Here is a 25,637-nt window from a genome sequence, read left to right on the forward strand (position 1 = left end):
AAAACTGTATTGTAACCCCCTCCCTCCTCACCTGACCTGGACCCCAATGACTTCTTTCTTTACCTGAAGATAAAGGAAATATTTAAAGGAAGACATTTTGATGACATTCAGGACATAGAGGGTAATCTGATGACAACTCTGATGGCCATTCCAGAAAAAGAGTTCCAAAATGGCTTTGAAAGGTGGACTAGGCACTGGCATCAGTGCACAGCTTCCCAAGGGGAGTACTTCAAAGGTGACTGTAGTGATATTCAGCGATGAGGTATGTAACATTTTTTTTCTAGGATGAGTTCGCTAACTTAATTGTCAGACCTCGTGTGTGTGTGTGTGTGTGTGTGTGTGTGTATGCATATTACATATATGTATATGTACATATATTACATACGTATATGTAATACACACAATAGTAAATTTCTGGCAACAGATTTAAAATGTTTTCATTCATTTTCCCTATGAAGGGTAATCTTCCTAATTCCCTGTAAGGTAACTAACTCATCATCAGAACCCCCCCCCCCCCCCCCCCTTTTTTTTGACATAAAAAAGGAGCAAAATGGTAGGGAGAGAAGCACTTTTGAGCTGATGCCACTTTCTAGCTTGCCTGCTCCGGCATCTGTGTGCCGTGCTGAACTGCCACCTTCTGGTCACTGCATGAAAATGCCTCTTGCAGATTTGTTCTAGGTGCTGGGTGGGCCTGGGGTGTGTGCTGCTTCAGCTCCTGCTGCTGCGTGCTCCGTGGTGGTTAGACATTACCAATTCAGAGATTAGTTCGCGTTAAACTTTCTTTTCCTGTTATGGAAAATGATGCTGTGGTTCCTCACAGAAGAAAAGCGTATTCTTAGTACAGTTACTTTCATTGAAGGGAAAGATAAATCCATCTTTTAACAGTTTCACAATTTAAGATTACTTAAACTGCATGAGTGACTTAATCTTAAAGCATTTAAATTAAACACACCAGTTATAAGGAAAACCTTTTTTCTGAGGATTTACTTAAACGACGGTAATTGTATTTTTTGTAGGAATGCTATGTAGTGTATTTTTAGAAAACAAGGAAGTCTTTTCCTTTTTAGACAAAAATTTATAGTCCTGAAACCTTCAAGAATAACATGTAACATTTTAAATTATAGCATTCTCTTTTTCCACCTTTTTATATATGTTTTATATAAATTACACATTTTTATATAAATATTCAATGTGACACTAAGTTCGAGGCCCTTTATACTTACTTTTAAGGTGTGTAAGAAAATTGATATTTTAATATTAATTTCCTGAATTTTGCAGTTAATATCAGTACCGACTACATAAACTTTAAAGAAAATGTCATAAATCATTAGCTTCCACAGATGACTTCTTTAATGTATGAAAAAAAATCAATCATAAAGAAGTATTATTTCTTCATTATTTGTATTTTCTTACTGCATCACATATTTATTTTGTTTTCTTAAAATATTGAATTAAATCTTCTTATCTTAGATATAATGTTTTCCAAAGTAAAAATGTATGTAAATAAAGCATTTAACACAGGATTTGAAACACAGTAAGTCTCCAATTAAATTCTGTTTCAATATAAATAAATCTGTTTGAATGATTTAATTTCTATTTCTATAAAACCTGCCTGGTAGAATTGGTGAGGATACAAGGAGCGCTCTCATATTGTGTCATGTTAAGTAGCTGATGGTAGGAGGAACCATGAAGCAGGCTCTCCCTAGCTTTTACTATATTTTGTTTATTTATCACTTTGTTCTGTGCCTCCACCACCAGAATTTACATAAACACCTTGAGAACGGGGACTTATCCTTTATTCATCACCTTATTCCCAAGGCCTGTACAGCTCCTGGCACGGAGGAGGCACTCCGTAAATACTGTTCAGTGTTATTGAATAGCTAACATTGACAGTAGCATAAAATTATTATTTTATAAATGTGTTTTATCTTTTGCACCTGAAAACAAATCTATAAGCTTTTAAATTCTATTAACTTATAAAATAAGTAATAGAGTTTATTGAATAATATCAGTCAGTATATATTGAAGGTGTTATTTGAGGAAGGTGCATTGACTGTGGACAGAGACGTAATATTTAATCCTTATCCCTGAGAAGATAGTCTTCTTATTGGGAGATGGCGGTACTTACGGAGTAGCCATAATTTTTACAGATGAGAGTGTACGTGGGTGGAGAGGAAGGGTGAGTCAGGCCTTTTAGAGGGAGGGCAGGAAAAGAGGCAGGGAAATGTGAGGTGCGCTTTCATATGGGGGACATTTAGGTGCTCTGTGCACGGTGTTGTGAAGTGTTTACTGAATTCCGCTTGTCTTGAAGGTGTGTGAAGATGCTCAGCTACAGAGCTCAGAGTGGGGGTTTACAGGCACCTACCTCTGCTGACTGATGAGGCAAATTTTACCGCTTAAAACGAATGTCTTACTAACTCACTCATTTAGCTACATGGGATTCCGTTCCTAATAGCTCTTGATACCCATTTTAGAAAAAAATCTTTCCTGGTTCTTATTCTTGGGTTGGAATTCTGAGGGTTTTCTGGAAGACTTCTGAGAAGAGAATCAAGAAAACATTATTTCAGTAATGTTAATCCAGGACAATAGAGAGCATTTCTTGATAGCAGTGACGTGTTAGGCTTCTGGAATATTAACAGTGTGAGGTGAAAAGGATCCAAATTAGTTGTCTGGCATTGGGAATAGAAATAGGGAAGCCAATCCCACATCCCAAAGGAAGAAAGACATGGGATTTTGAGGGGTTACATTTTAAGGGAGAAGTCAGATTTATGCTGTAACTCTGCTCCATTAGAAGAGTAGAACTCCATGACTTCCTTTCTAAGTGTCAAATTGTTGTTCAAAAAGTGATTTCTCATACTGGTTTTTATGTTTCTAGAGCGCCTCCCTCCGCAGTTTTGCTGAACATTCATTCTAAAATGATACATAAGTTTCACTCCATCGTTTGTTACATCTGTATATTACCTAAGCCAAATCCATCATGGTGGGGTTGACTTTTAAAAGCTATGTAGAGAAAGTATTTTCGATTTGACTTAATAGATGCTCTATTTAAAAGAATGGAACAATTAAGCAAGAAATAACTCAGACGCCATCCATTAGGAGAACTAAGTACTAAGAACTAAGGTCCCTGTGGAACCTATGGGAATGTCACCTCTCTTCCAGGTCCTCCAGGCCTTCACAGTCCCATGCTGGATCTGGACAGCGACACACATCCCTCAGTGCTGGCTCATCTGAGTCAGACAGCATCACTGAAGAGGGGCAGCAGCTTTCAGTCCGGTCGAGATGATAGTAAGTATAGCTCTCCACCGCCACTTTCTCATTTAAATTTGTACTCATGTAATTTCAAACATTTTTCTCTTGAAAAATTACATAATTGTGTTACTACTGCTAAGTATTACCAACCATCATCTCTTCTACTTATTAGGAAACTGCCCAGTAATTAAATTTAAATAATTCAAGTGCATTTTACATTGTATATTAAATAAATGCCATTTGATTTTTTAATAAGTCAGGCACAGGTCAGTGCTTACTCAAAATATTTAGTTAAAGTCTAGTTTTATTTTTTTATGGTTTAATTTTTTTAAATATGCCACAGAAAATAAAATCTGTGACAATATCTTTAAGATGAAATTTGCAACAAAAGTAATTTCTGTAGTAAGTACAGAGAAAATCTCCTTTTCAGTGAATTTTAAAACTTGGTTTGGAAAGAAGGAATCATTGTTAGTCAAATATTAATTGCTAGTCTGTTTTCATGAGATAAAGCATCTCAAATTTTAACTATGTTACATTTCTTAACTTTCTAAAATTGATGGTTACCTGTTGTTTATTTACCTGTATGAGATATAAAATACATTGGTTATAATGCATTCAGGTGCTGACTAGATGCTGGTAGTCACTGGTTATTTATAACCTCAATAATAAAAATAAGAGCTCCAAATACAGTAGCAGAAATACCTTACTTTGTATTAAATGCAAATACCTCTAAAGTTTACATGGAAGCATTTTCTGTTATTTTTACAAGTATTGGAGTAGGGAATTTTTTAAGGTTTCATTAATAAATACAAGTGAATGTCCGTGATAAAAACACCTTAAGATTAGGTGATTCATTTGTACTACATGAAGGGTTTCCATAACTGGCGTTATTCCTTCAGCTTGTCCCCATTTTCCACCTGGCCACAAAACACTTGTATAAACAATGAAAGGACAGAGCTGTTGGTTTCCACATTCTTTGGTACAGTGTAGCCCTCTAAGCATGTAATCCCAGGCCTGATCCTGGAGTGCAGCCCACCAGGGATTTTTTAAAAAATCCGTCTTTCCTTTATATGAGGATAATACATCAGGTCTAAAAGCCCTCCACCTCACTCCTTCCATGTTCTTATGTAATCCACTACCACCAGGTGACATGCTAACAAGCTTAAATAAATTAGAATTTATACTTGAGGCTGACTGTAATGAATGTATCACCTTGAACAGTTCAGATTTATCCTGCCGAGAATTTGTCAAGCTTCTTGGATCTATTTTATCAAATTCTGGAAATTGTCATCAAATTTGAAACATTTTCGGCCATCATTTTCTCGGCTATTTTCTGTTCTGCTTCCTTTTCTAGGACTCCAGTTACGTGTATGTTAGGTTAGTGGATTATCCCATAGATCACTCAGGCTTGTGTCCGCCCCTGTTTTTCTGCTCTGTACTTTGTTATAGTCAGTTGCTATGCCTTCAGCTTTTCTGATCTTTTCCCTTCAGTGTCTAACCTAAAATTTTCAGATACTGTACTTTTTGTCTCTAGAAGTTCCATTTAGTTCTTTTAACTATCTTCCCTCTCTCTCGTGTTTTCCTTTAAATATTTGAACATTGCCCTTATTGGTTAATTCTGTCATCTCCGTCATTTCTGGATCTGTTACTGTTGACTAATTTTTTTCAGGTTTCTGGTTATGGTTTGCATGGCTAATAGTTTTTTATTGTTTCCCAGACACTGAATATCCTTAGTTGAGTACCTGGGTTTTGTTGTCTTGGTTTCAAGAGTAGTAAGTAGACTTCGTTTTATCGGTTATTTACGAGCAAGTTTGATCCATTCTAGGCCTGTTGTTAAGTTCGCTAGAGTAGGTATAGAGTTGCCTTCTTTCCGGGGTACTTCAGCCCTACTACCAAGGCATGATTTCTTGGGTCTCTACCGAATGGCTCAGGCACTTGATGAGAATTATTCCCTCAGGCTGTTGAGAAGTAGAACATCCTCCTTCCTGTGTGATGTCTGGGGATCATCAACCATACACTACAAATGCATCACCGGCTCGCAGTAAAAACCAAGACTCATGCAGATTTTTGGAGCTCATTTTCTATGTAGCTCTCCCTCCTTTCTATCATTCTTCCCTGCATTTTCCAGTCATCTCTACCTCCTTGAAATCCATCTTTCCAACTCAGAAAGGCCAGTGAGCTTTATTGAGGTTCCTCCTCCCTTTGCCTCTGTTGTCTGCAGCAGAAAGCCAGGGCAGTGGTGGATCCCCACGTTTCCCTTTCCTACTGTTCAGTGTCTGGAAACAGTGTTTATATACATATTTCCCCAGTTTTCTGGTTGTTTATGACTGGAGGTTAAATCCAATTCTTGTTACTCCAGCATGGCTAGAGGTGGAAGTAAAATAATTTAAGTTTATTTTCCCTAAAGTTATTATTTGAAATTAGAACATTATAAAACATTGCTTACAGTTAAAAATAGGTATAAATAAAGTTGAGGAAGCTCATTCTTGACTTTGTGATCAAAGCAAAATTTATGAGCTTACAACCTTTTAATTTCTATTGAAAAAAATTGGACATTCCTGTCATGTCCCCTTAGTTCTTTTCATCAGTCTTAGAAAATAACTCTTTAAGCTATCCTGTCAGTGATATAGCATGTGGAATTAACTAGGACATGTTTGATTCAGTAAGAAAAGAAAATCCAAAATCATTTTTCAGTTATAATGATCTAAGTCTACTTGAATGAAGTAGACTTAGAAGGAATGCGGGAAAGGATTCTCATTACATACATACATACATACATACATATGTATATACATACATACGTAGGTATAAAGAATCTGCTAATAATGAAAAGATCAAATGAAGCACGAGACTGAGAATTATTCTCTGTCACTAGGCAGCAGGCTGGAGTAACCCATCTGTTTCCAAAAACCTAGATGATCAAGTGCCTATACATTAAGTAGTTGCAGCACCTCCAGCTCAGTATGTGATTACGTCACAGTACTGTTTAGTAGCTGAATTATTATAATACTCCAGGCTGGTGAACTCAGACAAAATAATTTACCCATTAACTTGCTGTAAAGAGATTCAGCTGAAGGAATCTTTTTGGAAGTCTTTTAGAATTGGTTTGTTATGGTTTTACTTCCAGTTCTCCAAATACTTCTCCTATCATAAAATCATTTCAATTAGAATATAAAGTGATGGATTTAACAAGAGAGAAGCTGAGTTTACTTTCTGTTCCCTTATTTTGTGGTTTTCAAAAAGAATTTTTCTTTTCAATTGGTGAAAGCAATGTTCCCTATTTTTCTGTGGGGTGGAGGCATTCTCTGACGACAGACTGATGGTTGAGACTGTCTTCTGTGTCTGTAGAGTACATGGGTGTGGAGTAAGCCAGGTCAGACTGCACAGAGAGCTTGTCCAGCTTCAGAGTCCGTGGGGACTTGGGTCAGCTTAGGTTGCTTCCACTCTTAACTCCCCAGTAAACAAGCCCTGCAAAGAATAGATGAAGAAAGGATACCACATGAGTTCCTCAAATTGGGATATACAAAATTATGGTCAGTTTAGCTGCATGGAGAAGCTCAGATCTTTCGAAGCATTAATTTTGGGGAAGAAACCATGTAAGCGTCTACTTGCAGCATAGGGAGACTTGGAGTGCAGCCCCAGAGTTAGCAGATAGTGGACATTCAGTATATATTGGCTGAATGAACAGGTACAAGTTTACAGTGTGCCCCTATATAAAGAACCGGGCTTTACCATATACTACAACTGAATTTAACACTTTTCCCCACAACTCATGGCATAGACAAAGGGCTAGTGTGCCCCATAAATAAAGAGGCTCTACAGGCCACAGAAAGGGAGTCTGCATGGCTCTTAAGCATATGAATAGGTACTCAACCTCACTCATAATAAAAATTAAAAAGGCGCAGTGCTACAGTGAGATACTAGTTTGGCAAAACACCCCGTATTTATTGTTTGGGGTTTTGTGTGTTCTGTTTGTGCATTGGTGAGGTTATAAGGAAGGTACAACTTCCATGTGTTGCTTGTGGGAATGTAAATAATCCCTGTAGAGGTCAATGTAATAATACATATCAAAATCACAACTCCATGCACTCCTGGACCCAGCGGTTCTTGTTCTGAGAATTTCTTTATATGTACACAGTTGGTCCCTGACTTAATGATGGTTCAACTTGACGATTTTTCAACTTTACCATGCTATGAGAGCAAAGCACATTCAGTAGAAACCGTCCTTACAATTTTGAATTTTGATTATTTCCCTGGGCTCATGCCACATGGTATGTCTTGTGCTGCTGGATAGCAGCAGTGACTGCAGCCCCAGCCAGCCAGGTGTCACTAAGGTCAGCAGCCCGTGCTTTAGTGAGCCCCGTGCCGGCCTTGTCAGGTATTGGCTTCCGGGCGTGTGTCAGGCAGGCTAGGCTAAGCTGTGGTGTTTGGCAGGATAGGTGTAGTAAATGCATTTGCGACTTACAGTATGTTCACCTTCCGGTGGGTTTACTGGGACGGGACCCATCGCAAATCGAGGACATTGGTGTGCACATACGCTTAAACGATGAGGACCACGTTACTGGTTCAGGCATGAATTTTAACTGCAAAAGACTGGGAACAGTCTTTTCCCTTAGAAGGGGACTTATTAAATCATGATGCTTCCAAAATATGTAATACTATGTGACTAGGGGGAGAAAAAGAGTAAGTATTTACGTATGAATATGGAAGAACTCCAGGATTCATTGTCAAATGAAAAAAAATCTAAGTGTCAAAAGAGTGTATTTAGAATGCTTTCCTTTGTGTGAGAGAACATTTGGGTGGGGGCAGAATACGTATTTTGTTTGCTGTGTGTATAAAAGACTTCTCAGGAAGAATCTCAAGAAACTAATAATAGTAGTTTCTTATGGCTGGAGTTGCAAACTGGGCAGTGGGGGATGAGGGTCGGAGGTGGACTTTGCACTGTATACCTTTTCAGTTCTCTTTTCTAACTATATATTGTCTATTTAGAAAATTATTAAACATTTTAAAATAAAGTCCACCTTCCTGCACTAGAATAACAGCAATAATATTAACAAAACTTTTTGCCTGGGAGTATTTTGAAAGGATGCTGGTAAGTTGGTGAAGGAAATAATGGACATCTCCTCTTGACGTGTCTGTGAATGGAAGTTAGCAGCTGTCCCCAGACACACTCCTTGGTCTGACTGGAGACTGGCAGTGGAGTCTCTGCCCTGCTCCTGCTGGGGGCTCTGCCGCAGAGCCGCAGGGCCAGGAGGCAGGGCATGGAGGGCCGAGGAGACGATGAGGAAGATGGGAGAGACTGAAAGCGATGAATGCTCCCTGAATTACTCCCTTTGTTTTCTTCCCACAGATTTACTCTTCCCATAAGAAATCTGTAAGACCTTGTTTCCCACTTACTGCAATAACTGCATTAAATTATGTGGAACCCAGAAGGCTCCAATATTTTTATTTTTCTTAAATTCCTTTATTATGGGAGGAGTTATTCATTACATGATTGTTCTTGAATATGTTCCTTTGTGATAATGTGACTTCTTAAATTTTCACCATGTAGGGGGTATAGTGGCATTTTTAACAAGTTGGTATTAGCCTCAAATTCAGTTACTAAATGTAGGGGAGCCCAGTCTTCCCTTACTTTGCTGTGTTAAGGCATAACATTTTGAAGAGAAGTACAACATCCTGAAAACAACAAGGTTGAAAAGCCATAGCATGCGCCTCTGTGAAGCCCTCTCTGCTTGTGTGCCCCCCTGACCTGCCTGCCCCTCCCCTACCTGCCATGCCCTTATGAGAAAAGCAGAGCCTCTGGTGAGAGTGTATTGTCTTCTGGCAGGTGTTGGTAGTGTGATGTGGAAAAGGAAATACTGGTCTTTTGGCAAATTAAAGGTCTGCAGCCAGAGTGGGACATGTTTCTAGGCAGAGGAGCAGCAATATATTGAAACAGGTTTCTATTCAAAAGTATATTTATAGTATTTTTCTTCTCCCCCTCTCCTACCTTAGCATGGAGATACAAAACTCCCCACCGGGTGGCATTTGTTGAAAAATTGACCAAGCTTGTTTTAAGTCAGCTGCCTAACTTCTGGAAACTCTGGATTTCATATGTTAATGGAAGCCTTTTCAGTGAGGTATGTATACATATTTCACTATATATGTAGCTAACTCATTGTGAATTTCTAGTCTTAAAAATTTTAGATTCTGAAGTGACTTTTTAAAACCATAGCGGCCCAGCACCTATAACTATTGTCATATATTTTAAGATTAGTTAGAAGTGCTGTAAAACCCTTACACTAACAGCTATATGACCTTCAAGAAGTTAACTTCCTGAGACTCAGTTTCCTCAACTGTAAAAAGAAAATAGTAAGGGCATTTTCACAAAAGGTGATTGTGAAGATTTAAATGAGATAAAGAAAAACAAAAATATTTTCACGGATTCTGAAGTGAATATAGTGCCAGTTAGGCCAAATTATGGATGAAACTATTGTGCAGTGGACTCTAAACAAGTGATAAAACAAGGATAAAATGTTCACAGCTTGCATACGGATCCTAAGCTCATATAGTTACGGAATTTCCTACTTGGAAAGAATTGAAAGATTTTGTTGTCTAGCCCTCTGTGATCAGCCTTTATGTTTTCACAGATCACTGAACATGTAAGTTCAGTGCTGAGGGCAGTGGGTGCTTAATCATAACATAATTGGTGGCATAGAAATTATGAACCTAAAGTAGTGATTCTGACTTACATGTGTAACCTGTGGAACTTAGACTCATCACTCTGTAGTCTCCCTTTGCGTACCCCATGGAAAGCTCATGTCCTGGAATGCCTCGAGCTGCCAGGGAGGTGCCACTTGTAACATGGAGGAGGCAGCTCTGGTTTCTTGTCTCCACAGAGAACTCTTCCCAGCCCCAAGAGAGCTGGAAAGGTAGGGGTCTTCCTGAAGGTACAGGCTATATCCTGCTTCTTTTGCACTTGCTAGCACAGAAAGTAGATGTGGAAAAGGGCTAAACAGTGTTTGCTTTTTTGTGTAACACCAAGGCACACCTTTAAGGTTCAAGGCCTCTCTTTCTTGGCAGAACGTCTTACTTCAGGGGTCCATCCGTCTTGTTGGACTGTGGATGTACATTTACGCTGCGCTTGAAGAAACAGTTGTTCTCTGGAGTTTTTTGGTTTTTCCATTATATGTTTAATTCTTACTTGTCCACTATCTCTTTTAAATCTAGGAGATCCCTAGATCTTTGTTTACATGAATGGTTAGTTATCTAAACCAAAAAATTTACTTAGTGTATGGAAAACAAAAAAAAAACGATAATGCATGAAAAACAACTTCCTTAGTGCAGAAGAACCAGTCTCTTAAGCATGAGTATTTTCTTCTTCCTTTAGTTTCAGCAGTATATCGGTTATGTGCTTTATACGTGTCCTGAAAAAGTTTTCTCAGTGTTCTGCTTTCAAACATTTCCCCATCAATTCACATTTTCATTCATCTCAGCTAGGCGAGAGTTGTGTGCTGGAAACAGGTTTGGGTTTCTTGCCATCTCTCACCATGCGGGATGGCGGCACACTCGTGGTGTCATAGCTACTTCCTACCTGCTCTATCTCTAAATTAGACTGGGAAGGGTTGAGGCTTCTATGTCAATGTCTTGGACAGTAGTGTTCACGTATTTTCTTACAGAACACTAGTGTCACATTAGAAACACCCAGTATTTATCACTTATGCACTGTGACTTTAGGCAAATAACTTCACTTCTCTGTGCCCACTTGCATAGGTTGGTTTCAGAAATAAGTGAGTTAACGTAAATGAAGAGCTTATAACAGTGTCTGGCAGATAAATAAGAATTTGCTCTTATTCTTTGGAGTAAATATTTATTCCAGCATTGGAAATCTCATTGGCCCAGTACATAATAGGTATTCAGTGAACAAAAAGTTTAATAGCACTAGAAATACTGGATTGATTAACTACTAGAGTAGTGTTAAATAATATCAAGATGGATTAACTCATCTAAAGAATCATTCCCTTAGGAAATGGATTTTAAACCTAGTTATTTGTTTCTAGCCAAGTTTTTTTTTTCCTTCCAATTGGATTGGTTCCTATAGAAGGCCCACCACTTATGGACAGTAGTGGCCTTATCGTGAGTCATTTTAGAGTTTGTAAAATCCTAAGAGTTTTCAATCTGAGATTTTTTTTGGTGAAAAGGGAATACATTTTCGTTCCTTATAGGTTATACTTAGTTGTGGTATAAATGTAAATAAAATATTTGGTTATAGCTGCAAAATAAATGGGCTACTTCCAAATTCATGAGCAACATTAGTACTGAAAAAATAGTTTTAATTAGTTGTACTGAATTGGATATGCCTATGGTGTTTCTACCTATTTATATTTATAGACTTTTCTTAAAAGTTTATAGTAATAATTACTAATTAAATATAAATTGCTCTACAGATTTGGGCATGTTTTAAAACTATTTACTCACTTGTAAAAAGCTAGAAAGACAACAAAGGACAGAAAGGAATGGAGGAGTTAGGAAAGTGTGCCTACCATATCAATCTGTGAGTGAGTGAGATCTAGAAGCTAAATTAAATTAATTAAACTAATATTAGGAAGAGTTATCGGCTTTTGAGAGTTGGTTTTTTTATCTCATTTAAGAAAACTCTAATATTTTACACAATTTACTTGAAATTTCGTATTTTTCTTGTTATTAGAACTATTTTTATTTTATTAAGAGCCCATCCGTTAAAGATATAGATGGAGTTTCCAACAGTTTAAAAAATAGTTCTTCAAACCAGTCAAGCCCATGTGAAATAACATATGTGAATCAAAACAGTGAAATCTAGCCGTTGGTCTCACCACAAAGTAGTTTTGGTCTGTGTGTGCAGGAAAGAGTTAAGGTTGTTAGTTAACGAAATGGTTAATAGTAGGTTAAGATTTCACCTTTAGCTGTATTTTAAATATAGTATATTTTGGGATGAAAAATTTTAAAGCATCCAAATAATTTTTGAATGTTAGTAATCTGCATTTTAAAAAGTTGTAGAAGTCATAGTATATAAATTAAAATGCACTGTATGTTCCAAAATTAGATTTAAAAATAGAGCAAACCTTGCATGATTCAATATGTTGGAGGTGTTCAATTCTTCATCAGATTAAAACAAGTAGCTATTTTAAAATTAATAATTGCAAGAGTTATGCCTAACAACAAATTCCCCTAACCCCTCCACTGTTCTTTTCTTCTTTTGAAGTTTTTTTTTTAGATTTTTATTAAAAATGTAGCTAACATACAATATTATATTAGTTTCAAGTGTACACCATAGTTACTCAACATTTATATACTTAAAGACATGATCACCGTGACACTGTAAAAATTAATAGAAGACCTGGTATTATATTATATTATGTTATATTATATTACATTATATCACATTATATTACATTATATTATATATTACACCGGGTCTTATAGTAAAATAAGACTGGGGGCTATGTGAATTTTTGCTCCAAAAGACGCATTAGAGCTGATGGCCCGGCTAAATCTTATTTTCGGGGAAACATGGTAGAGTCTTAAGATACAGAATATCAGTAGTGGGATGGAGGTCAGAGAAGGTCTTTATGTGGAGATGGGATTGAAATGGAATCTTGAAGCCCGAGAAGGAAACAGCCACACAAAAGATTGAGGAAGAATGCACTAGGCAGAGAAGCATACACACAGAACTCAGGAAAGGGGCTGTGCACATGTGAGAAACGAAGTCGCAGCATCTGGACTCCAATAAGCAGTGGGTGAGGGTATCAGGAGACGCAAGAGACAAGGCCAGAGGAGCAGGCCGGTGCCAGCACACACCGTGGTAAGGAGCTTGTACTCTGAGTACTCTGGGAACCCATGGAAGGACTCTGAGTGGTGGAATAAGCTGACCAGATTTTGGGTTTTAATAAAAACCACTCCGCTTGCCTTTTCAAGAATGAGTTGGCAGGGAACAAAAGTCAAAATCTAGAAACTCTTGAGGCTGTCCAGGCAGGAAACAGTGGTGGGATTAAGATTTTGTCAGTAGAGATGAAGAGAAAAGGATAGATTGATTTCATTTGTGCCTTGGAAATAGTGTTGACCCGACTTACTGAGCTCACACGAGGATGGTGAGGACAGGAATTCAGGCACAGCTCCCAGACGGGCTTCCAAGTGAGTAGGTATGCCATTTTCAAAGTCAGAAAGACTTGAGAAAGATAATGCTTGGAGGAAAATACCAGTTTTTCATTTGTAGTGTGTTGGATTTGACATTTCTGTGAGTTAGTCAAGAAGAAACATCAGGTAGGCAGTCTGAAATTGAAATCTGGGCCTAAGGAAAGATTTGGGCTGGGTATATACTTTTGGAAGTGTAATATTGTGATTTATAATAAGAAATAATCAATTTTGTCCTCCCATTTCTGTCACACAGTTCCTAAAACCCTTGGAATCTCCTAAGTGAGGAATGATAAAGATATATTTTGTTGTGTTAATGAGGTGGCTTAGGTCCCCACTTAAGGATGAAGGGCTGGTCTGGAAGAGAGCAGACTTTGTGCTTAGAGATCAGTCCCATCCCCTAATTTCCAGGGAGGAGAGAGAGGTTTGAGGTTAAATCGGTCACCAATGACCAATGATTTAATCAGTCACGCCTGTGTAATGGAGCCTCCATACTAATCTACAAGGAAGCATTCTGAGAGCTTCTGGATTGTGAACATGTGGAGATTCTGGGAGAGTGGTCAGCTCAGAGGGGCACGGAAACTCCCCATTGTTTCCACATATGTTGCCCCGTGCATCTCCTGCATCTGGCTGCTGCTGAGGTATATCCTTTTATAATAAACTGGTGATCTAGTATCATGTTTCTCTGAGTTCTTCAGTCACTCTAGCAAATTAATTGAACCCAAGGAGGGGTTCATAGGAACCTCCAGTCTGTAGCTAGTCAGTCAGAAGCACAGGTGACAACCTGGTCTTGTGATTGGCATCTGAAGTGTGTGTGTGTATGTGAGTGTGATAGTCTTGTAGGACTGAACCATTAGCTGAAGTCTGACTCCAGGTAGTATCAGAATTGAGTTGAATTATAGGACACCGATGTGATGTCCAGAGAATTGTTTGTTGGTGTGGGGAAGCTATCCCCAGCCCAACAGACATACATGTTGGCCTTCGGTGCAGAACCCCAAATAGGAAGGCATTAGATAGGAATGATACTTGAAGCTATAAGAATAAATTAGTGAGCAAGTATACAGAAAAAAATGTCTAAAACTAAGACCTGGGAAACTGCAACATTTACAGAATAGCTGTTTCTCACTTCAGTAAGTTGGGGCTGTGCATCTGCTTTTCTACACCTGGGCCACTGTATCACCAAGTATTATTCTGAATCAGAACAGCACACTTGACAGTAACAGAAAGTAGGCTAACAGACATTCAGGGCCATTTAAACATACCTGACTGCTCGATGAAAGTCACTCCTGACATGTCTCATTTCTCATTGAGACACCTCAGAAGCCTGGGTCAGAGCCATCGCAGTGGTCCAATTGTCCACCACCTTTAGCCTGAGAGGCTGTCATTGGGTCAGTGCAGCATGCTTTCAGCTGGCCATGCCCCCGAAACTAGCCTTTCCAGTCACTTCTCACTGTGGCTCAAAAGCACTTGAATCACTTCTCATTTGTCTTAAAAATAAAGGGGAAAAAAACCATCAATTTCTGAGTTAAATCTTGGTGTACAAAGAATTCTGAGTGTTGTTTGCCAGTGAACTTAGGAATTTGCTTATTGAATTTGCTTATTGAGGTGAATTTTGGAAACAAAACTTTAATTCTTTCAAAGCAAAAGTGCATTTCTACAAACAAAAAATGATAAAAAGCTGCAGTTTTTTTTTGTTTTGTTTGTTTTTTATTGGGGAAGGGGAACAGGACTTTATTGGGATACAGTGAGAACTTCCAGGACTTTTTTTTCTTTTTTTTTCCCCCAAGTCAAGTTGTTGTGTTTTCAATCTTAGTTGTGGAGGGTGCTGTTCAGCTTCAAGTTGTCCTTTCAGTCTTAGTTGTGGAGGGCACAGCTCAGCTCCAGGTCCAGTTGCCGTTGCTAGTTGCAGGGATGCAGCCCAGCATCCCTTGCGGGAGTCGAGGAATCAAACTGGCAACCTTGTGGTTGAGAGGACGCGCTCCAACCAACTGAGCCATCTGGGAGGCAGCTCAGCTCAAGGTGCCATGTTCAATCTTAGTTGCAGGGGGCCAAGCCCACCATCCCTTGTGGGATTCGAGGAGTTGAACTGGCAACCTTGTGGTTGAGAGCCCACTGGCCCATATGGAATCGAACCGGCAGCCATCGGAGTTAGGAGCACGGAACTCCAACCGCCTGCGCCACCAGGCCGGCCCCAAAAGCCGCACAGTTTTAATACAAAATTTTAAAATACGTGTAAGTTAGAGCCTGAAGAGTTGTGTATCTATGTGTATATTGACCACTTTTTATCAGGTATTTCTGATATTTTTGTTGAAAATATTCAGCAATCCTTACTCTTAGGCATTCATATCAATATGCATAGCATTATTTGTATTTTAAATTAACTTGAAGTCAACATCATAGTCGTTTATAATGCATTTGTTCTTAACATGAAAGTTCTCTTGACATGTCTCTAACTAATAATACATGAATATTTTAACATTAAAGGAAATTTTGGCATTGTGTTAAGGAAATATCAGAATTTTCTTTCACATTGTACCATTTTGTCCCTACTTCTTTATTTGGAAAGTTTCCTAAGCTTGCCTTTCTTAAGACATTTTATGTGATAATATAGTAATTATATATAATAATATTTGTTTTATATAATAATAAATAAAAAGTTAACTGAAATCCAGTTGAATAGATTTCTTTTAATCAATGTATAGTAGTATTAAGGAGAAGAGAAATATCAGAAGAAAACATGGCTATCAGTAAATAGATAAAAAATTAATTCTAGAATTCTGTAATATATTTTCTCAAATTAGACTGTAAAACCTCTGAAAAGAAGAGCAGTGATTTATAATTTTTAAAAAATAAAATGCCAGTTATAATGCTTATATTCATAAATATTTGTTAAGGGAACAGAATGGATGTCCTAATATTACTAGACATTAACCCAGCGTTTACTCTTTTACTTCCATATTTCTAGTTAGTGAGAAGTGATGTTGAGAAATGTCATCATGGATATGATACTTTTTGATTTAACCATATAAAATTGTTGATGAAAACGACATATGAAATTCCCCTCCAAAAAAGGTAGTTTCAACTTAATGCTTAGGTTTATTTATGGGAATTGTATTTAAATGCTTTAGGAAGATGAATAACTTCTTGTTGGAATAAGAAAAGCTTTCTGATTAGTCATCCTTTAATAAGAAACTTAGATTATTTCTTATACATTCCTTTTAATCAAGTTATAACCATATTTCATGCTTTCTTTATATACAACCCCTAAAGCATTTCTTATTTTTGTAAATATTTCTAAAGATATTTGTTTTTCTTTTTTTTAAAGACTGCTGAGAAGTCAGGCCAGATTGAAAGATCAAAGAATGTAAGGCAAAGACAAAATGATTTTAAGGTAAGTTAAGGGTAGGTGTGGAGACTTTTACATGGTAGGATTTTTCTCAACCATATTAGAAGACTTTATTTATGTTCAAGATATTTATCATCATTCAGACAGAATCCTTTGTTTGATTTAATCAAGCTAGTGAATTTTAATGCAGTTTACTTATTTATTATTGTCTAGAAAATGATTCAGGAAGTCATGCACTGTCTTGTGAAGCTGGTCCGTGGAGCACTGCTCCCACTTAGCATCCCCGAGGGGGTGGTGAGGCAGTACGGAGGCTGGGAGGTGAAGTCCGAGCTCTCTGGACAGTGGCTCACTCATGTCATCCAGACTATGAGGTAAATACGGACACATTCTCCTGAAAAGTGTAAATATATTTTTGTCTTAAAAAATACTCAGTATGGGATACGAATTTTAATGCATTCTCCAAAGAATTTTACTTTCTGTCCTTTGCTTCCACTGTTTCCCTAGCAAGCTCTTAAACCTTCCTGGTGTTTATGTTTAATGAAAATGTCACACTAGGTGTGCATCTTCTATTGTTTAATTCAGTGTTACTGTTATATTATAATCCCTGTTAGGGTCTTACCTTCGCCTTGTTTTCAACAGAATGTTGTAACTTAAAACTCCATAATAAATCATTATAGGATGGCCCAAATAATGACAGAAATTGCTTGGCGATTGCACTCTGCTCACTTTCGTTGTGTTTGTTTTATAGGCTTACTTATGAATCATTGACCGCCCTAGAAATTCCTAATGACATGTTACAGACTATCCAGGATCTCATTTTGGATCTCCGAGTACGTTGTGTGATGGTCACACTACAGAGCACAGCAGAAGGTATGTTAAGAAAAATTGATAACATTAACTAGGCAATGATTATCTGAATATGCCACCTCTTTCCAGCTTCCAAATCCTTGAAAACAAGAAATTACTCTTATGGAAATTTGAGTATTTTAGATCATCTATAGCTGCTCAATCGAATGTTTTCAAAAGGAATTTTTTTCAAAACTTGAGATGCTGGAACATGCAGAAACAGAGATAGATATACTTTAAAAATATTTAAGGATATAAGAACATCATTATGGCAAATGTTAAGCTGAAAAAGTAGAATATAAAATGTATATAAAGTATTATCCCAATTTTGAATATATATATATATATGTATATATGTATTTTAAAAGTTTAATTTAGAACTATCGATGTAAAATCAGAAGACAGACTATTAACAATGGTTCTCTGGATAGTAGAAATTATAGGTGATGCTCATTTTCTTTATACTTACTTTTTAGAATTTTCAGGATTTTTACATACGATTATGAAAAACAATTAAGGTTATCTTTACAAAGCAGCCCTTTGGGTATTAAATGTTTTCAAAAATATTCAAAAACAGTATTATTAATGACGTAAGTCATGACTGTCTGTCACCAGGACTTATAAGGAGGAAGTTCACATCTGTATAGAACTGGTGATAATAAACTCTGCAAACAGAGAGGGAATAGAATCCAGGTAAGAAACTGAGCAGTGTCCTCTTAATTCATCCCCCCTGCCCCCGGTCAAGGACGTGAGATAGATGCAGTGCTAAAGGTTTGCTCAGGTGGCATTCCTTTAGCCAAGTGAGAATCAGACTGCCGTTGTCAGGAATGTATAAGATTAAAACAGAATCTGAATTGTTCATTAGAAATTATAGGAGAAGAATATTGTAGTTTATTTTGTGCATGTTTACTATTACCAAGAGTACTGAATAAATAATAAGTTGTCTAAAGTTACTGGTAAATCTAGCCTAGCATTCTCCAAATTGGGCTATGCAGTAAAAAATTTTATTATCATTAATATTTTATTAGAAAAATGTAGTGAGCAATACATATTTAAATCCTTGAGTCTACCAGAATTATATTCTGTCCCTGCTTTCACCAATTTTTTACAGAGATATAAAAGAACAATTAAAAACTCTACAGAGTTTCATCTCTATAATTTCGGTGAGATAACTAATAAAAAGTACTTGTGTGTTTGTTTTCCCTGTAGAAATAAAGAGATTAGCTGAAAAGGAAGACTGGATTGTCGATAATGAAGGACTGACTTCTCTAGTAAGTTTAAATTCTATTAAATGATAAATTAGTGGTCTATATTATTTTCAAAATAAATGATTTATTATGTTGGTAAGGAGCATATTCTCTCTGTATTGCAACTCTCAGTAGTTTCTGGAAATAGAAAAGTAAACATATTAAAGATTTTCTGACAGAGTCATTTTTACCAAACACCTAACCATACATATTAATATTTAAAAATTAATAAAAATAGGGTTTGTTTTAGAATGGTTTTTCTTCATCCTGTAGCACTTACTATTTTCATTTTCATTACATATTTTAATAGATTATGCTTAATTTTAAGTTATTCAGCAACTTGATTTTTTTTTTTTCAGGAAAGCAGGATAGGAAAGAAATACTATTGCTGTCCCCTAAGACAAAATAAAACAAACAACAAACCTCTCCAGATATATACACAGGTCAGGCAAGCAGTTATAACCATGATCTTCATTCTAGCATCATCATCTTTTCAGATGGGACTTGTAGGTTTTTAAAATACCTTTGAAAATAGTTTTCATGATTTATTGTGTTTTCACATGTGTCATGGACCAAATTCTGGGGCGGCAACTAGCTGTTTTTGCCTGCTTAGGAGATAAGAAAACTAGAATAAAATGGTTTTGATTTGCAATTACTTATAAAATAACGGTTGAGTTGTGTTTTTTTTTTCCTGTTATCACCATTTTTCCACAAAGTTATTACAATGTCATTGATGGATTCCTTGTGCTGTACTTTATATCCCCATGACTTACTTGTTTTGAATCAGGTTGTTGAGAAGTAATAATCCCATGTAATATTTCTTCATTTCCTCAAATTTCTGTACTTCTTACTGACAGTCTTCCTTTGAGAGTTGAGGAATTTTTGACAAGTTGAAATTTTCCCTTCTAGTTCCAAAGTTCAAGGTTCCTTCTTAAGTTAATATAAATACAAGCATACTTTATGCGTAACAAACAATGTGGTTTACAATAGCAGTGCTTACTTCCCAAATTTTTGTAAATTAAATCAGGCTTCAAATTAGTTAGGCGGATTTATTATTTTTAGGAAAACCATTGTATTGTATTTTAAAGTATTTATTTTTTAATGAAAAATCTGTTTTAATTTATTTGGTTTATTTTTCATAATGATTTGTATTTAAATACAAACTATCCAATTACTCATTGTGTCACACTAAATATTTAGAGGAGGGAAGTGTGGGGTAGACCTGAGCCATCCATTATGGCAGCTAGCTGAGCCATGGCTCGTGTAAAATACACATCAGATTTCAAAGACCCAGTACAAAAAGATAGAATGTAAAATATGTCAACTTTTTGTATTGACTACATGGTGACATAATATTTTGACATATTTCATTACATAAATTATATTAAAACTAATTTTTTCCTTTTAGTTTTCTTAATGTGGTTACGGAAAATCTAAAATTATATGTGTGGTTGTGTTGGTGGCTCACATTGTATTTCTGCTGCACAGTACTGGTGTGAGGAAACTGCTGCACTGGGTTTGGAATCATAATCTAGTTCAGTCCTTAGTTCTGTTACATGATAGCCATGCAATGCTGAAGAAGACACTTAACCTCTCTGCGCCTAGGTGAAGAAGAGGCAGAATGCTTTCACGGTGTCGTTGGTTCAGATTAAATGGGACACTGTGGAATAAAACATTAATCTACAAAGCTTAGTGTACATTTCAAGGGGTTTCATTTATTAAACTAGTACCTGTAATGTTATGCCTTCCTATGTCCAAAGCTCTTTCATAACCCTATCTCACTTAATTATCACAGCAAACCTGGAAGTCAGGTCAAAAGGGACCATTGGACCATTACACACTGAATATGCTGCCCCACATGAGATAAGCCAGGGCGGATGAGACAGCCAATTACCATGATGCTCAGTTTTTGCTGTGTGCTTCAGATCATTCTTGTGGACGTGAAAAACATACTTATGTTCAATTTGAGAAAATAGAGCATCTGTTTTTAAGGATTTATGTTTCATTGAAAAAATTGACATAAATTCAACACTTAGCAATAAAATAGGTATTGGCTTTAGGTCCTCCTTCAGGTTACTGTTTCTTGTGCATAGTCACCCTGGAATGTGCTTACTGATAGCTGCCACACCTGAGATCCCACAGTGTGCTTGTAGGATTCCTGCCACATCTGGGGTCCCACTGTGTGCTTACTGATAGCTGCTACACTTGAGATCCTAGTGAGTGTGTATGCGATAGCTGCCGCATCTCAAGTTGTTTGATTATAGTAGATAAGCCTCTGAAAATGCTCTGAAATATTACTGTAAAAACTTGTTTGTAGTCAATTTAAGGTTTAACTATAATGGTAAGAGACTGTAGCCATAGAATAACTAATTTCGTGTTTGGTCACACACACAAGGCAGAAAACTAAACCCACCCCAGCCTGTGGATGAATGACCCACAGGAAGTTCCACTTGTAATGTCAGCCAGTCCATCTTCTGGTTAGATGATGAAGAAACATGCTGACATGGGAGATTTAGCTGGTTCCACCTGGTCTTCACTTAGGAGACAAAGTGAATCAATGCTTAGAATGAAAGTCTGTGTTCCAGCTCTATTTTAACCTAACGTCTGTAAAATTTAGACTTTGAACAATGACCTAAATTACGTAACTCTAATTTTCATTTTGTTATCTTTTCCGCAGTACCAATCCCATTTGTTTGAAATGAGACTATGTTTTTCTTTCCCTGTGACTGGTATAGGAAAGCATTCCTTATCAAGTTAAAGAAATGAACATTAAGTTTTTCCTCATTATCACTATTCTTTCAGCAGAGGTATTATCTTTAATTTGAACTTTACTGTAGTGCTCTGAAAACAGCTCATTTGAAAGCATTCTGTTTTATTCTCATGTTGAAAATATTTTCTGCCTTTTTAAAATTTGGATAATTCTGAGAATTTTCTTCTTTCAGAAGAACTGGAATGATTTATGATAACTCCTTACAGTCAGCCAAGTTGGTGATTCACTGACAATACTCAGAGATAGCACTATTTTTTTAAATTTTTTTTTAGAGAAAAGAAAGATGCTTAGATTGTCCCAGTTCAAGTGAAACTACTCGTTGGGTGCTCTGATGCTCTCTATCCATTTATTGTATTAATATAGATATAAAACAAAAATAATATCTAGTTCAAATTTTAATATAAGAAATCTCAATAACCACACGTGAACATTAACATTTAACTGTCCACAGTTGAATTTTGGATTTAATTCTCACGATTGTTACTATTTTATCATCTTAGGTTTTCTTACCTTTTGAGGCAGGTACATTGGATGGATAAAATAAGATTAGGTATCTGACAAACATTTTGACTCTTTAAATACTTTCTGTACAGTTGGTATTTTATCCTGTAACAACTCCCCAACCTCCCTTTTTTGGTACTTCTACTTTTAAGTATTCTTCATAGCGCCCTCTGGTGGCCTCAGAGTGCAGTATCAAAATGGCATTCAAGTTGAGGCACTATTTTAGCTTTCGTGAAGGCTGGATTCCTTTTTGTAAGAAAATAAACTTGTGTTTTTTCTTTTCTTTTTTTCTTTTTTTTTTTTTTTGCTTGTATACAGGTGTCTGTTCTTTTTTCCCCAAACTCTTTTAAAAATTGAAGTGTGTGCTGAGGAGAGATTCTGACTGCAGATTTTTGCACAGAGTCGATTGAGTTGAACTTTGAACCTTGCACAGTTCCGTGCCCCTGAATGAAATCCAGACCCCTAGCCTCATCTTTGAACTGCTAAGAGCACGCTCAGTGGTTGTGACACACTGTGGCCCCTCAGCACTGCCAGATTCTGTCGACCCTGCCTGGGGCGGTGCATATGTTGTCCTTTCTCCCCGAGCTCACTCTCTCCTTCCTTTTTCTTTTTAGGGGTTGGTCTCTTGTGACCTTCAAATTGCAGCTTAAATGTCCTCATCATATCAGGGGGCCTTCTTTAACCGTCCTATTGAGAACAGATCCCCCCCAATCACTATTTTTCTCTGAGCTCCCACTTATTTTCATCATGATAATTATTCTAGTTTGAGATTGCATGTATGTCTGTACTTTTTACTTTTTTAAGTAAAAAGTAAGACTTTTGTTGACTCTGACTTTTATGGTTAGTGTCTCTAGAATATACACTTAATGAGAACTTTGTCTGTTTTACTGTTATTATCCCATCACCTACAGAATGCCCGGCACAAAGTAAACCTTAAATATAGTTAGAAGCTAAGGTGTTAGGATTCATTCAGACTTCTTTGGAATGCCATTTGTTGTACATTTTCCAAATTTCATTTTCTGATTTAATAGATACAGAAAATGACGAATGACTTTTCGAATGAAAGATCTTGGACCTTTCCTGGATCATTATTATGAACATTAAATTTTCTTGAAAGTACCAGAGATGTGGAAGAGGTGGGAGATGGAGCTCACCCAGAATATACCAAGCAAGCAGTGTTGAAAGTATGGACTCATTATATCTGCATTATGTCATTTGCCTCAGAAGGGGAGATTCTGAAGAAAAACCTTAGTTACACATGACTTGTGTTCTTGAATTAATGCACTTTGGAGTCTCAAGAGTCACCCATTTTTACCGTAAATATCAAGTGCAAAACATGCCAAACGGAAATCTTGATGACTAGATTATTTGTCAGTTTGTCTGTCTCTCTTCCTTTCCATACATCTGGAAAATTGAGAGTTCAGGGCCATAGTCACTTCTGTTAAATGTCGTAATAACCAGTGCTTGTTTTTTAATATTAAGACCTGCCTGTTTTCTCTTCCAGCCATGTCAGTTTGAACAGTGCATTGTACATTCTCTGCAGTCACTTAAAGGAGTTCTCGACTGCAAGCCTGGAGAAGCCAATGTGAGTTTTCTGCTACATTCAGCCTGTTTCAGACCTGCCCCACAAACCCCTGGGAATCACAGTTGTCGATTTTTGAGTCATTTCAGCACGAGAGCTTTTCCCTGACTGCTTGCTTGTTTCATTTCATCTGACTACATAGGTTGTTGATGTCTTGATTTCAGGAGAGGCTGACAGAAAATTCAGGTGGGAATTTCAGTGTTGTAGGTAGACTACTTGCATTGTTAACACTTTGTATGCAGACACAACACTTGATGGAGGTATTGGCAGGCAGCTCCACGTCAGTGTCCTCTGAGGACAAACTCTGTCAGTGGGGACACTGTTGCCCAGCTCTGCATGTGTGGCCAACTTCAGAGCAAGGTTTCTCACACTGGAGGCAGTTTTCCATGTGTTAACTTTTTATATTGAACTTCATAAACAAAAATTTTGTTTTCTTAGCTAAGTCCAAAATTTTTCAGCAAAATTCTTCCTTACAGGTCTTTCAACAACCTAAAACACAGGAGGAGGTGTGCCAGTTGAGCATCAGTATCATGCAGGTAACAAAGAAAAGCACTGGTGCCCTGAGCCTGAAATAATGCAAATTATTCATCCCTCCCCCTTATTTATATCGTGTTTCCCCGAAAATAAGACCTAGCCGGACAATCAGCTCTAATGCGTCTTTTGGAGCAAAAATTAATACAAGACCGGGTCTTATACAATGCAATACAATACCAGGTCTTATATTAATTTTTGCTCCAAAAGACTCATTAGAGCTGATTATCCGGCTAGGTCTTATTTTCAGGGAAACATGGTAATACATATGTAAAATATTAAGAATGTATTCTTTTTTCATCATCAGTACATAATAGTATATAGTAAGTAAGTAAGGTAACAAAATGAAGTTCGAGGTCAAAATTAATTCCAGTTTGTTTTAGCAACACCCCAATATTTCATTTCTGTCCACGAGAACCTGTGTGTGTTCTCGTGGTACTTTATATGTATTTCTGTTGGAGCACAGACTAAATGACATGGTAGTTGTTTATACATGTCTAGAGTACATGTTCTTTGGTTGGCACCAGTTCTTTGTGGGCACATAAAGGTGAGCAAGGATGAGCATGTGAGTGAGAGAGTCAAATGAAAAGGTGTTTTTCATAAAATATATGCGAGAATTCAATATTTGGATCAAAATGTAGGTGATTTTAATTTTCTGTCGCTTATGTTATGGGAGATATATATGCATACATACATAGATGCCTCTTACAGGGTATGTTTTTCTATTTTGTTTTTTTTTAATTTACATAAAATGACTTTTAATGTCCAAATAGTTTGGCATCTAAGCGTTCGTGTCACTGAAACTTCCTATTTTTTGGCTTAGATTTTTATATATTGTCTGGAACAATTGAGCACCAAACCTGATGCAGATGTAGATATTGCACAGTAAGTAAAACTGAAATTAATCTCACTGATGCATTTGGGAGGATTGAAAATACAGAATGATGTTATATATTTGGTCTTATATCCTACGGCTTCCAATAAGACATACAGTTAGTTATATTAATGCTATGTGTTTGTATATTTGACCTATATTCTTTCCATAATTTCTTTACCTCCTGAACTCATCTCAGCATTACTAGAGACATGTTGAGCAAACCAAACACATGACTAGCTTACTAATTATCCAAATGAAGAAGTTCTATAAATAATGGAGTGGAAAATTAAAATATTAATTAAAATTAAATGTTATTTGTCCCAAATATTAATTAAAATTAAAATATTAATTTGTAAAAATTGTTAACTTTTACAATTCAGGTGTTAGAGGATTGCATCGATACTCTTGTTAAAGACTCATTATGTTAGTACGATTAAGTCTGGGTCAGCCTTAGTTGTTAGAGCTGTGAGGACAAATCTTGATTCTTGATATTTACAAATCCACGTTATAATTCTTTTTTAGTAATGTCCTATAGGATT

The 25,637-nt window shown here is 36.8% G+C and overlaps 1 protein-coding gene across 3 annotated transcripts in view; it reads left to right on the forward strand.

The window, feature by feature from the left end:
- EXOC2 (exocyst complex component 2) overlaps positions 1 to 25,637 on the forward strand; it is a 246,608-nt gene that overhangs the window by 135,497 nt on the left and 85,474 nt on the right. For all 3 annotated transcript variants that reach the window (XM_033114349.1, XM_033114348.1, XM_033114350.1), the window contains exons 12-20: positions 3,160 to 3,285; positions 9,244 to 9,368; positions 16,724 to 16,789; positions 16,958 to 17,115; positions 17,493 to 17,614; positions 18,800 to 18,861; positions 23,613 to 23,693; positions 24,167 to 24,226; positions 25,045 to 25,106. In XM_033114349.1, the coding sequence (XP_032970240.1) occupies positions 3,160 to 3,285; positions 9,244 to 9,368; positions 16,724 to 16,789; positions 16,958 to 17,115; positions 17,493 to 17,614; positions 18,800 to 18,861; positions 23,613 to 23,693; positions 24,167 to 24,226; positions 25,045 to 25,106 (862 nt within the window). The remainder of the gene's footprint in view (positions 1 to 3,159; positions 3,286 to 9,243; positions 9,369 to 16,723; positions 16,790 to 16,957; positions 17,116 to 17,492; positions 17,615 to 18,799; positions 18,862 to 23,612; positions 23,694 to 24,166; positions 24,227 to 25,044; positions 25,107 to 25,637) is intronic.

This window comes from Rhinolophus ferrumequinum, chromosome 9, assembly GCF_004115265.2.
Source record: "Rhinolophus ferrumequinum isolate MPI-CBG mRhiFer1 chromosome 9, mRhiFer1_v1.p, whole genome shotgun sequence".
Lineage (NCBI taxonomy): Eukaryota > Metazoa > Chordata > Mammalia > Chiroptera > Rhinolophidae > Rhinolophus > Rhinolophus ferrumequinum.